At 42.6% G+C, this 12,122-nt stretch overlaps 1 protein-coding gene across 50 annotated transcripts in view; it reads left to right on the forward strand.

The window, feature by feature from the left end:
• Positions 1-12,122, forward strand: part of LOC127949514 (uncharacterized) — a 31,107-nt gene that overhangs the window by 2,933 nt on the left and 16,052 nt on the right. For 9 of the 50 annotated variants that reach the window (XM_052546935.1, XM_052546934.1, XM_052546921.1 and 6 more), the window contains exons 6-7: positions 5,734-5,892; positions 11,227-11,438. In XM_052546935.1, the coding sequence (XP_052402895.1) occupies positions 5,734-5,892; positions 11,227-11,438 (371 nt within the window). Of the gene's footprint in view, positions 1-142; positions 171-733; positions 946-1,031; positions 1,121-1,205; positions 1,325-2,318; positions 2,341-2,758; positions 2,787-2,875; positions 2,952-3,102; positions 3,262-3,349; positions 3,562-3,647; positions 3,737-3,821; positions 3,941-5,733; positions 5,893-5,980; positions 6,193-6,453; positions 6,573-6,679; positions 6,857-7,040; positions 7,201-8,348; positions 8,508-8,595; positions 8,808-8,893; positions 8,983-9,067; positions 9,187-10,979; positions 11,139-11,226; positions 11,439-11,525; positions 11,615-11,699; positions 11,819-11,925; positions 12,103-12,122 lie in introns of those variants that run through there. The other 41 variants (XM_052546931.1, XM_052546938.1, XM_052546925.1 and 38 more) reach the window with 36 other exon arrangements.

The following is a 12,122-nucleotide window of genomic DNA, read 5'->3' on the forward strand; positions in this document are numbered from 1 at the left end:
GAACAAGTTTTGGTGGTCAATTTTCTACTTCTGTTACATTCTCTTAACCTCTTTTACTACTGCATTGTGATTTACGGGTGTCGTACTGAGATGCAAATGAAATCCGGTGGCACTAATCAATGTTTTCTGATGGATTTAACAGTTACCAGAGTTTGTTCAGGAGTCAACAGGTACGAGCAAACACTCTTTTCTCCACTTTAACACTGTGACATGATCTGTGGGACAGGAAGTGCTCATGAAATTATGATGTGTTCCACAGTAACGAGACTCTCCTATCCGCTGCACTCGTGAGCGCCCCCTGTAGTGTGGACCTGCAGCAGTACGTTTGCTCTTCGGTAAGAAGACCATGAACAGAAAACTCAGTTCACATGAGCCGATGTTGATGATCGTCTAGGAATCTGCATCCCTCCAAACGTGTAGCAGTTTCTGAAATCAGCATAATATTTCCTGAACGTTGATGTCCACTGCTGAAATCTGTGTTTGTAGCTCACCGGCATCACTGCTGGAAACCTGGCTGAACTCCTGAAGTGTCAAATTTCAAGCAGCAGAAGTTACTCCAAGGAGATCTGGAAACTATTTTTCACCAAAGCAAATGATGTTCTGGACGGAGCCCTCGTCATATTCTCCAGTGCAGCAGCAAATATGGTAAATGAGTCTTGTGCATGTGTCCTCTAGTGTTCACTGTTAGACTGACTGGGAATCTGACAGTAATTCCTCCTCATTACATCATCAGTCTCAGCCAATCAGAGGTGATGTCGTGTCCCAAGTGCTGGATGTGGTTGGAGAGCTGAGACTGGAGCGCATCAGTCCTGACCAATGGACAGACCTCGCTTTCATCAGCATGTTGTTGGGTCAATATCTGAAGCCGTTTTTACCATTTGCGTCACCATCCCTACTGCTGTGCACCAGCAGCAAAAACCTCAGCTGCCAAACTTACCAGCACATGTAAGAAAACATTTCCCCAACAATAGATCAAGACTGTCATGAGCTGATAAGATGCTTGTTCAACATTATTTACAATCATCTCCCAGTCTGTCAGAGGTCCCACTCGTCAATGAGATTCAAGGAAGAGACATGGCGAACTTCTTCATTCTGCCCTTCCTGAGAAGAAACGCAACAGGTGAGGTGGAGGTTCACAGATGTCTCATATGAAGGTTCTGGAGTTCATGAAGGTGATTTCACTCTGTGTGTTGTGTGTGTGTCAGATGCGGGCTGTGTGGCGACTGCTAACAACAGTGTTGAGTGGCTGCAGAAGAACTTTGGCCCGTTCTCTCAGTTCGTGTCTCTCACAGATCTGATCTCCATCAACAGACTCTTTGATCCCGTATGTCTCCACATCTACACCTGTGATTTCATCAAAGACGATTTATAAAAATAACACCACCATCACTTTATCCTTAACTGATATTCGCTTATCCTTCCGTGTGTGTTTAGTTGGAGACCCTGGACAATCTCACTCCCAAGCAGGTGGCTGGACTGTTGGTTGAAGAGCTACCTGGTCTCCCAGAGAAGAAAGTCGTCATCAATACAGTGTTTGATCATCTGTTTGTGTCTCCTGTGGAGCGAGGACTTCCTGATGTTCTTCAAAACCTGCTCTCAATCTCACAGATGGTAAAATTTGCACAGTTGTTCTCAGTGGCTCTCCATCAAACACTACTCTGATGCCTCCTGGTTTAGTCTTTATGTGTGGTTTGTCTTAAATGAAATTTGAAGTAAATCTGCAATGTTCAAATAAGTGAGTTTGATGAATCCTATGCGTGACAACAGCATTGATGCTTGTTTGTGTTTCTGCAGACCATTATTCCGTGCAGCTCCTACATACTGATGTAAGTGTACTTGGTACATGATATTGAGTCTCTGGCCTCTTTGCACTGAGATCTGCTGTAATTCTGTGGTTCTTTCTCAGATTCCAGAGGCTGTTTCAGGCGTTACCTTTCCTGCCGACGGAGATGGAGACTGTGGTCTTCCAAACAACTGGAGAACTCAAGCAGAATGGAGCAAGAGGTCATTCTTGATCTTCCTCAGTTCTTGCTGTTGAGTCTTCTAGAAGATCAGCATGTTTCTAATTACTTCATATGGAATTAATTAATTAATGTTTGTCTTACTTTCAGACTGTTCACTTCCTGAACCTCCAACAGTAAGAGTTTGTTTTAAGCATCAGTTCCTTCTCTATCTTGTTCAGTCCTACACAGCTCCTCACTATGATTCGATGTTTAAAACTTTTTCATTAAACTAAAAACACACATTGTTTTGACCATAACGTTTTACAAATGATTTTATACATGTTGTCGTTGTTCTCTCTTTTTTATCTGTTTCAGTGTCTGGTCACTCCTGCGAATGGTAATTGCTTTTGTAGAACATATTAGATTCTGAAATCAAACTTATCATAGTGTCTGAATGATCCTTGATGAATGTTGCAATGAACTGAATCTTCATTCCCTCCTATGTTTCCAGGCTTTAATGTTCGCCCAAATTCAATATATCTTCCCATGTTACCTCAAACTCAATTATAAACTTAGCCATATAAACCTGGGGAACATATGACCTAGGACTATGCCAATGACTTCCTCTATCCATGTAGCCAACAAGAAACTGAAAGAATCTTTCCACAAATCTGAACAAGTTTTGGTGGTCAATTTTCTACTTCTGTTACATTCTCTTAACCTCTTTTACTACTGCATTGTGATTTACGGGTGTCGTACTAAGATGTAAATGAAATCCGGTAGCACTAATCAATGTTTTCTGATGGATTTAACAGTTACCAGAGTTTGTTCAGGAGTCAACAGGTACGATCAAACACTCTTTTCTCCACTTTAACACTGTGACATGATCTGTGGGACAGGAAGTGCTCATGAAATTATGATGTGTTCCACAGTAACGAGACTCTCCTATCCGCTGCACTCGTGAGCGCCCCCTGTAGTGTGGACCTGCAGCAGTACATTTGCTCTTCGGTAAGAAGACCATGAACAGAAAACTCAGTTCACATGAGCCGATGTTGATGATCGTCTAGGAATCTGCATCCCTCCAAACGTGTAGCAGTTTCTGAAATCAGCATAATATTTCCTGAACGTTGATGTCCACTGCTGAAATCTGTGTTTGTAGCTCACCGGCATCACTGCTGGAAACCTGGCTGAACTCCTGAAGTGTCAACTTTCAAGCAGCAGAAGTTACTCCAAGGAGATCTGGAAACTATTTTTCACCAAAGCAAATTATATTCTGGACGGAGCCCTCGTCATATTCTCCAGCGCAGTAGCAAATATGGTAAATGAGTCTTGTGCATGTGTCCTCTAGTGTTCACTGTTAGACTGACTGGGAATCTGACAGTAATTCCTCCTCATTACATCATCAGTCTCAGCCAATCAGAGGTGATGTCGTGTCCCAAGTGCTGGATGTGGTTGGAGAGCTGAGACTGGAGCGCATCAGTCCTGACCAATGGACAGACCTCGCTTTCATCAGCATGTTGTTGGGTCAATATCTGAAGCCGTTTTTACCATTTGCGTCACCATCCCTACTGCTGTGCACCAGCAGCAAAAACCTCAGCTGCCAAACTTACCAGCACATGTAAGAAAACATTTCCCCAACAATAGATCAAGACTGTCATGAGCTGATAAGATGCTTGTTCAACATTATTTGCAATCATCTCCCAGTCTGTCAGAGGTCCCACTCGTCAATGAGATTCAAGGAAGAGACATGGCAAACTTCTTCATTCTGCCCTTCCTGAGAAGAAACGCAACAGGTGAGGTGGAGGTTCACAGATGTCTCATATGAAGGTTCTGGAGATCATGAAGGTGATTTCACTCTGTGTGTTGTGTGTGTGTCAGATGCGGGCTGTGTGGCGACTGCTAACAACAGTGTTGAGTGGCTGCAGAAGAACTTTGGCCCGTTCTCTCAGTTCGTGTCTCTCACAGATCTGATCTCCATCAACAGACTATTTGATCCCGTATGTCTCCACATCTACACCTGTGATTTCATCAAAGACGATTTATAAAAATAACACCACCATCACTTTTTCCTTAACTGATATCCGCTTATCCTTCCGTGTGTGTTTAGTTGGAGACCCTGGACAATCTCACTCCCAAGCAGGTGGCTGGACTGTTGGTTGAAGAGCTACCTGGTCTCCCAGAGAAGAAAGTCGTCATCAATACAGTGTTTGATCATCTGTTTGTGTCTCCTGTGGAGCGAGGACTTCCTGATGTTCTTCAAAACCTGCTCTCAATCTCACAGATGGTAAAATTTGCACAGTTGTTCTCAGTGGCTCTCCATCAAACACTACTCTGATGCCTCCTGGTTTAGTCTTTATGTGTGGTTTGTCTTAAATGAAATTTAAAGTAAATCTGCAATGTTCAAATAAGTGAGTTTGATGAATCCTATGCGTGACAACAGCATTGATGCTTGTTTGTGTTTCTGCAGACCATTATTCCGTGCAGCTCCTACATACTGATGTAAGTGTACTTGGTACATGATATTGAGTCTCTGGCCTCTTTGCACTGAGATCTGCTGTAATTCTGTGGTTCTTTCTCAGATTCCAGAGGCTGTTTCAGGCGTTACCTTTCCTGCCGACGGAGATGGAGACTGTGGTCTTCCAAACAACTGGAGAACTCAAGCAGAATGGAGCAAGAGGTCATTCTTGATCTTCCTCAGTTCTTGCTGTTGAGTCTTCTAGAAGATCAGCATGTTTCTAATTACTTCATATGGAATTAATTAATTAATGTTTGTCTTACTTTCAGACTGTTCACTTCCTGAACCTCCAACAGTACCTGAACCTCCAACAGTAAGAGTTTGTTTTAAGCATCAGTTACTTCTCTATTTTGTTCAGTCCTACACAGCTCCTCACCATGATTCACTATTTAAAATTTTATCGTTAAAATAAAACCACATTGTTTTGACCATAACTTTTAAAAAATGCATTTATATATTTTGTCGTTGTTCTCTCTTCTTCATCTGTTTCAGTGTCTGTTCACTCCTGTGAATGGTAAGTGCCTTTATAGAACATGGTAGTTTCTGAAATCAGACTAATCAGTGTGTCTGAATGATCCTTGATTAATGTTGCAATGAACTGAATCTTCATTCCCTCCTATGTTTCCAGGCTTTAATGTTCGTCCAAATTCAATATATCTTCCCATGTTACCTCAAACTCAATTATAAACTTAGCCATATAAACCTGGGAACATATGACCTAGGACTATGCCAATGACTTCCTCTATCTATGTAGCCAACAAGAAACTGAAAGAATCTTTCCACAAATCTGAACAAGTTTTGGTGGTCAGTTTTCTACTTCTGTTACATTCTCTTAACCTCTTTTACTACTGCATTGTGATTTACGGGTGTCGTACTAAGATGTAAATGAAATCCGGTAGCACTAATCAATGTTTTCTGATGGATTTAACAGCTACCAGAGTTTGTTCAGGAGTCAACAGGTACGATCAAACACTCTTTTCTCCACTTTAACACTGTGACATGATCTGTGGGACAGGAAGTGCTCATGAAATTGTGATGTGTTCCACAGTAACGAGACTCTCCTATCCGCTGCACTCGTGAGCGCCCCCTGTAGTGTGGACCTGCAGCAATACATTTGCTCTTCGGTAAGAAGACCATGAACAGAAAACTCAGTTCACATGAGCCGATGCTGATGATCGTCTAGGAATCTGCATCCCTCCAAACGTGTAGCAGTTTCTGAAATCAGCATAATATTTCCTGAACGTTGATGTCCACTGCTGAAATCTGTGTTTGTAGCTCACCGGCATCACTGCTGGAAACCTGGCTGAACTCCTGAAGTGTCAACTTTCAAGCAGCAGAAGTTACTCCAAGGAGATCTGGAAACTATTTTTCACCAAAGCAAATGATGTTCTGGACGGAGCCCTCGTCATATTCTCCAGCGCAGCAGCAAATATGGTAAATGAGTCTTGTGCATCTGTCCTCTAGTGTTCACTGTTAGACTGACTGGGAATCTGACAGTAATTCCTCCTCATTACATCATCAGTCTCAGCCAATCAGAGGTGATGTCGTGTCCCAAGTGCTGGATGTGGTTGGAGAGCTGAGACTGGAGCGCATCAGTCCTGACCAATGGACAGACCTCGCTTTCATCAGCATGTTGTTGGGTCAATATCTGAAGCCGTTTTTACCATTTGCGTCACCATCCCTACTGCTGTGCACCAGCAGCAAAAACCTCAGCTGCCAAACTTACCAGCACATGTAAGAAAATATTTTCCCCAAAAATAGCTCAAGACTGTCATGAGCTGATAAGATGCTTGTTCAACATTATTTGCAATCATCTCTCAGTCTGTCAGAGGTCCCACTCGTCAATGAGATTCAAGGAAGAGACATGGCAAACTTCTTCATTCTGCCCTTCCTGAGAAGAAACGCAACAGGTGAGGTGGAGGTTCACAGATGTCTCATATGAAGGTTCTGGAGTTCATGAAGGTGATTTCACTCTGTGTGTTGTGTGTGTGTCAGATGCGGGCTGTGTGGCGACTGCTAACAACAGTGTTGAGTGGCTGCAGAAGAACTTTGGCCCGTTCTCTCAGTTCGTGTCTCTCACAGATCTGATCTCCATCAACAGACTCTTTGATCCCGTATGTCTCCACATCTACACTTGTGATTTCATCAAAGATGATTTATAAAAACACCACCATCACTTTACCCTTCAATTATATTCTCTTATCCTTCCGTGTGTGTTTAGTTGGAGACCCTGGACAATCTCACTCCCAAGCAGGTGGCTGGACTGTTGGTTGAAGAGCTACCTGGTCTCCCAGAGAAGAAAGTCGTCATCAATACAGTGTTTGATCATCTGTTTGTGTCTCCTGTGGAGCGAGGACTTCCTGATGTTCTTCAAAACCTGCTCTCAATCTCACAGACGGTAAAATTTACACAGTTGTTCTCAGTGGCTCTCCATCAAACACTACTCTGATGCCTCCTGGTTTCTTTTTTTACATGTGGTTTGTCTTAAATTATATTTAAAGTAAATCTGCAATGGTCAAATAAGTGAGTTTGATGAATCCTATGCGTGACAACAGCATTGATGCTTGTTTGTGTTTCTGCAGACCATTATTCCGTGCAGCTCCTACATACTGATGTAAGTGTACTTGGTACATGATATTGAGTCTCTGGCCTCTTTGCACTGAGATCTGCTGTAATTCTGTGGTTCTTTCTCAGATTCCAGAGGCTGTTTCAGGCGTTACCTTTCCTGCCGACGGAGATGGAGACTGTGGTCTTCCAAACAACTGGAGAACTCAAGCAGAATGGAGCAAGAGGTCATTCTTGATCTTCCTCAGTTCTTGCTGTTGAGTCTTCTAGAAGATCAGCATGTTTCTAATTACTTCAGATGGAATTAATTAATGAATGTTTGTCTTACTTTCAGACTGTTCACTCCCCGAACCTCCAACAGTAAGAGTTTGTTTTAAGCATCAGTTCCTTCTCTATCTTGTTCAGTCCTACACAGCTCCTCACTATGATTCGATGTTTAAAACTTTTTCATTAAACTAAAAACACACATTGTTTTGACCATAACGTTTTACAAATGATTTTATACATGTTGTCGTTGTTCTCTCTTTTTTATCTGTTTCAGTGTCTGGTCACTCCTGCGAATGGTAAGTGCTTTTGTAGAACATATTAGATTCTGAAATCAAACTTATCATAGTGTCTGAATGATCCTTGATGAATGTTGCAATGAACTGAATCTTCATTCCCTCCTATGTTTCCATGCTTTTATGTTCGCCCCAATTAATTATATCTTCCCATGTTACCCCAAACTAATTTATAAACTTTGCCATATAAACCTGGGGAACATATGACCTTGGAATATGCCAATGACTTCCTCTATCCATGTAGCCAACAAGAAACTGAAAGAATCTTTCCACAAATCTGAACAAGTTTTGGTGGTCAATTTTCTACTTCTGTTACATTCTCTTAACCTCTTTTACTACTGCATTGTGATTTACGGGTGTCGTACTAAGATGTAAATGAAATCCGGTGGCACTAATCAATGTTTTCTGATGGATTTAACAGTTACCAGAGTTTGTTCAGGAGTCAACAGGTACGAGCAAAAACTCTTTTCTCAACTTTAACACTGTGACATGATCTGTGGGACAGGAAGTGCTCATGAAATTCTAATGTGTTCCACAGTAACGAGACTCTCCTATCCGCTGCACTCGTGAGCGCCCCCTGTAGTGTGGACCTGCAGCAGTACGTTTGCTCTTCGGTAAGAAGACCATGAACAGAAAACTCAGTTCACATGAGCCGATGTTGATGATCGTCTAGGAATCTGCATCCCTCCAAACGTGTAGCAGTTTCTGAAATCAGCATAATATTTCCTGAACGTTGATGTCCACTGCTGAAATCTGTGTTTGTAGCTCACCGGCATCACTGCTGGAAACCTGGCTGAACTCCTGAAGTGTCAACTTTCAAGCAGCAGAAGTTACTCCAAGGAGATCTGGAAACTATTTTTCACCAAAGCAAATGATGTTCTGGACGGAGCCCTCGTCATATTCTCCAGCGCAGCAGCAAATATGGTAAATGAGTCTTGTGCATGTGTCCTCTAGTGTTCACTGTTAGACTGACTGGGAATCTGACAGTAATTCCTCCTCATTACATCATCAGTCTCAGCCAATCAGAGGTGATGTCGTGTCCCAAGTGCTGGATGTGGTTGGAGAGCTGAGACTGGAGCGCATCAGTCCTGACCAATGGACAGACCTCGCTTTCATCAGCATGTTGTTGGGTCAATATCTGAAGCCGTTTTTACCATTTGCGTCACCATCCCTACTGCTGTGCACCAGCAGCAAAAACCTCAGCTGCCAAACTTACCAGCACATGTAAGAAAACATTTCCCCAACAATAGATCAAGACTGTCATGAGCTGATAAGATGCTTGTTCAACATTATTTACAATCATCTCCCAGTCTGTCAGAGGTCCCACTCGTCAATGAGATTCAAGGAAGAGACATGGCGAACTTCTTCATTCTGCCCTTCCTGAGAAGAAACGCAACAGGTGAGGTGGAGGTTCACAGATGTCTCATATGAAGGTTCTGGAGTTCATGAAGGTGATTTCACTCTGTGTGTTGTGTGTGTGTCAGATGCGGGCTGTGTGGCGACTGCTAACAACAGTGTTGAGTGGCTGCAGAAGAACTTTGGCCCGTTCTCTCAGTTCGTGTCTCTCACAGATCTGATCTCCATCAACAGACTCTTTGATCCCGTATGTCTCCACATCTACACTTGTGATTTCATCAAAGACGATTTATAAAAATAACACCACCATCACTTTATCCTTAACTGATATTCGCTTATCCTTCCGTGTGTGTTTAGTTGGAGACCCTGGACAATCTCACTCCCAAGCAGGTGGCTGGACTGTTGGTTGAAGAGCTACCTGGTCTCCCAGAGAAGAAAGTCGTCATCAATACAGTGTTTGATCATCTGTTTGTGTCTCCTGTGGAGCGAGGACTTCCTGATGTTCTTCAAAACCTGCTCTCAATCTCACAGATGGTAAAATTTGCACAGTTGTTCTCAGTGGCTCTCCATCAAACACTACTCTGATGCCTCCTGGTTTAGTCTTTATGTGTGGTTTGTCTTAAATGAAATTTGAAGTAAATCTGCAATGTTCAAATAAGTGAGTTTGATGAATCCTATGCGTGACAACAGCATTGATGCTTGTTTGTGTTTCTGCAGACCATTATTCCGTGCAGCTCCTACATACTGATGTAAGTGTACTTGGTACATGATATTGAGTCTCTGGCCTCTTTGCACTGAGATCTGCTGTAATTCTGTGGTTCTTTCTCAGATTCCAGAGGCTGTTTCAGGCGTTACCTTTCCTGCCGACGGAGATGGAGACTGTGGTCTTCCAAACAACTGGAGAACTCAAGCAGAATGGAGCAAGAGGTCATTCTTGATCTTCCTCAGTTCTTGCTGTTGAGTCTTCTAGAAGATCAGCATGTTTCTAATTACTTCATATGGAATTAATTTATTAATGTTTGTCTTACTTTCAGACTGTTCACTTCCTGAACCGCCAACAGTACCTGAACCTCCAACAGTAAGAGTTTGTTTTAAGCATCAGTTACTTCTCTATTTTGTTCAGTCCTACACAGCTCCTTACCATGATTCACTGTTTAAAATTTTATCGTTAAAATAAAACCACATTGTTTTGACCATAACTTTTAAAAAATGCATTTATATATTTTGTCGTTCTTCTCTCTTCTTCATCTGTTTCAGTGTCTGTTCACTCCTGTGAATGGTAAGTGCCTTTATAGAACATGGTAGTTTCTGAAATCAGACTAATCAGTGTGTCTGAATGATCCTTGATTAATGTTGCAATGAACTGAATCTTCATTCCCTCCTATGTTTCCAGGCTTTAATGTTCGCCCAAATTCAATATATCTTCCCATGTTACCTCAAACTCAATTATAAACTTAGCCATATAAACCTGGGAACATATGACCTAGGACTATGCCAATGACTTCCTCTATCTATGTAGCCAACAAGAAACTGAAAGAATCTTTCCACAAATCTGAACAAGTTTTGGTGGTCAATTTTCTACTTCTGTTACATTCTCTTAACCTCTTTTACTACTGCATTGTGATTTACGGGTGTCGTACTAAGATGTAAATGAAATCCGGTAGCACTAATCAATGTTTTCTGATGGATTTAACAGCTACCAGAGTTTGTTCAGGAGTCAACAGGTACGATCAAACACTCTTTTCTCCACTTTAACACTGTGACATGATCTGTGGGACAGGAAGTGCTCATGAAATTGTGATGTGTTCCACAGTAACGAGACTCTCCTATCCGCTGCATCCGTGAGCGCCCCCTGTAGTGTGGACCTGCAGCAGTACGTTTGCTCTTCGGTAAGAAGACCATGAACAGAAAACTCAGTTCACATGAGCCGATGCTGATGATCGTCTAGGAATCTGCATCCCTCCAAACGTGTAGCAGTTTCTGAAATCAGCATAATATTTCCTGAACGTTGATGTCCACTGCTGAAATCTGTGTTTGTAGCTCACCGGCATCACTGCTGGAAACCTGGCTGAACTCCTGAAGTGTCAACTTTCAAGCAGCAGAACTTACTCCAAGGAGATCTGGAAACTATTTTTCACCAAAGCAAATGATGTTCTGGACGGAGCCCTCGTCATATTCTCCAGCGCAGCAGCAAATATGGTAAATGAGTCTTGTGCATCTGTCCTCTAGTGTTCACTGTTAGACTGACTGGGAATCTGACAGTAATTCCTCCTCATTACATCATCAGTCTCAGCCAATCAGAGGTGATGTCGTGTCCCAAGTGCTGGATGTGGTTGGAGAGCTGAGACTGGAGCGCATCAGTCCTGACCAATGGACAGACCTCTCTTTCATCAGCATGTTGTTGGGTCAATATCTGAAGCCGTTTTTACCATTTGCGTCACCATCCCTACTGCTGTGCACCAGCAGCAAAAACCTCAGCTGCCAAACTTACCAGCACATGTAAGAAAATATTTTCCCCAAAAATAGCTCAAGACTGTCATGAGCTGATAAGATGCTTGTTCAACATTATTTGCAATCATCTCCCAGTCTGTCAGAGGTCCCACTCGTCAATGAGATTCAAGGAAGAGACATGGCGAACTTCTTCATTCTGCCCTTCCTGAGAAGAAACGCAACAGGTGAGGTGGAGGTTCACAGATGTCTCATATGAAGGTTCTGGAGATCATGAAGGTGATTTCACTGTGTGTGTTGTGTGTGTGTCAGATGCGGGCTGTCTGGCGACTGCTAACAACAGTGTTGAGTGGCTGCAGAAGAACTTTGGCCCGTTCTCTCAGTTCGTGTCTCTCACAGATCTGATCTCCATCAACAGACTCTTTGATCCCGTATGTCTCCACATCTACACTTGTGATTTCATCAAAGATGATTTATAAAAACACCACCATCACTTTACCCTTCAATTATATTCTCTTATCCTTCCGTGTGTGTTTAGTTGGAGACCCTGGACAATCTCACTCCCAAGCAGGTGGCTGGACTGTTGGTTGAAGAGCTACCTGGTCTCCCAGAGAAGAAAGTCGTCATCAATACAGTGTTTGATCATCTGTTTGTGTCTCCTGTGGAGCGAGGACTTCCTGATGTTCTTCAAAACCTGCTCTCAATCTCACAGACGGTAAAATTTACACAGTTGTT

Source organism: Carassius gibelio, chromosome B1 (assembly GCF_023724105.1).
Source record: "Carassius gibelio isolate Cgi1373 ecotype wild population from Czech Republic chromosome B1, carGib1.2-hapl.c, whole genome shotgun sequence".
Classification (NCBI taxonomy): domain Eukaryota; kingdom Metazoa; phylum Chordata; class Actinopteri; order Cypriniformes; family Cyprinidae; genus Carassius; species Carassius gibelio.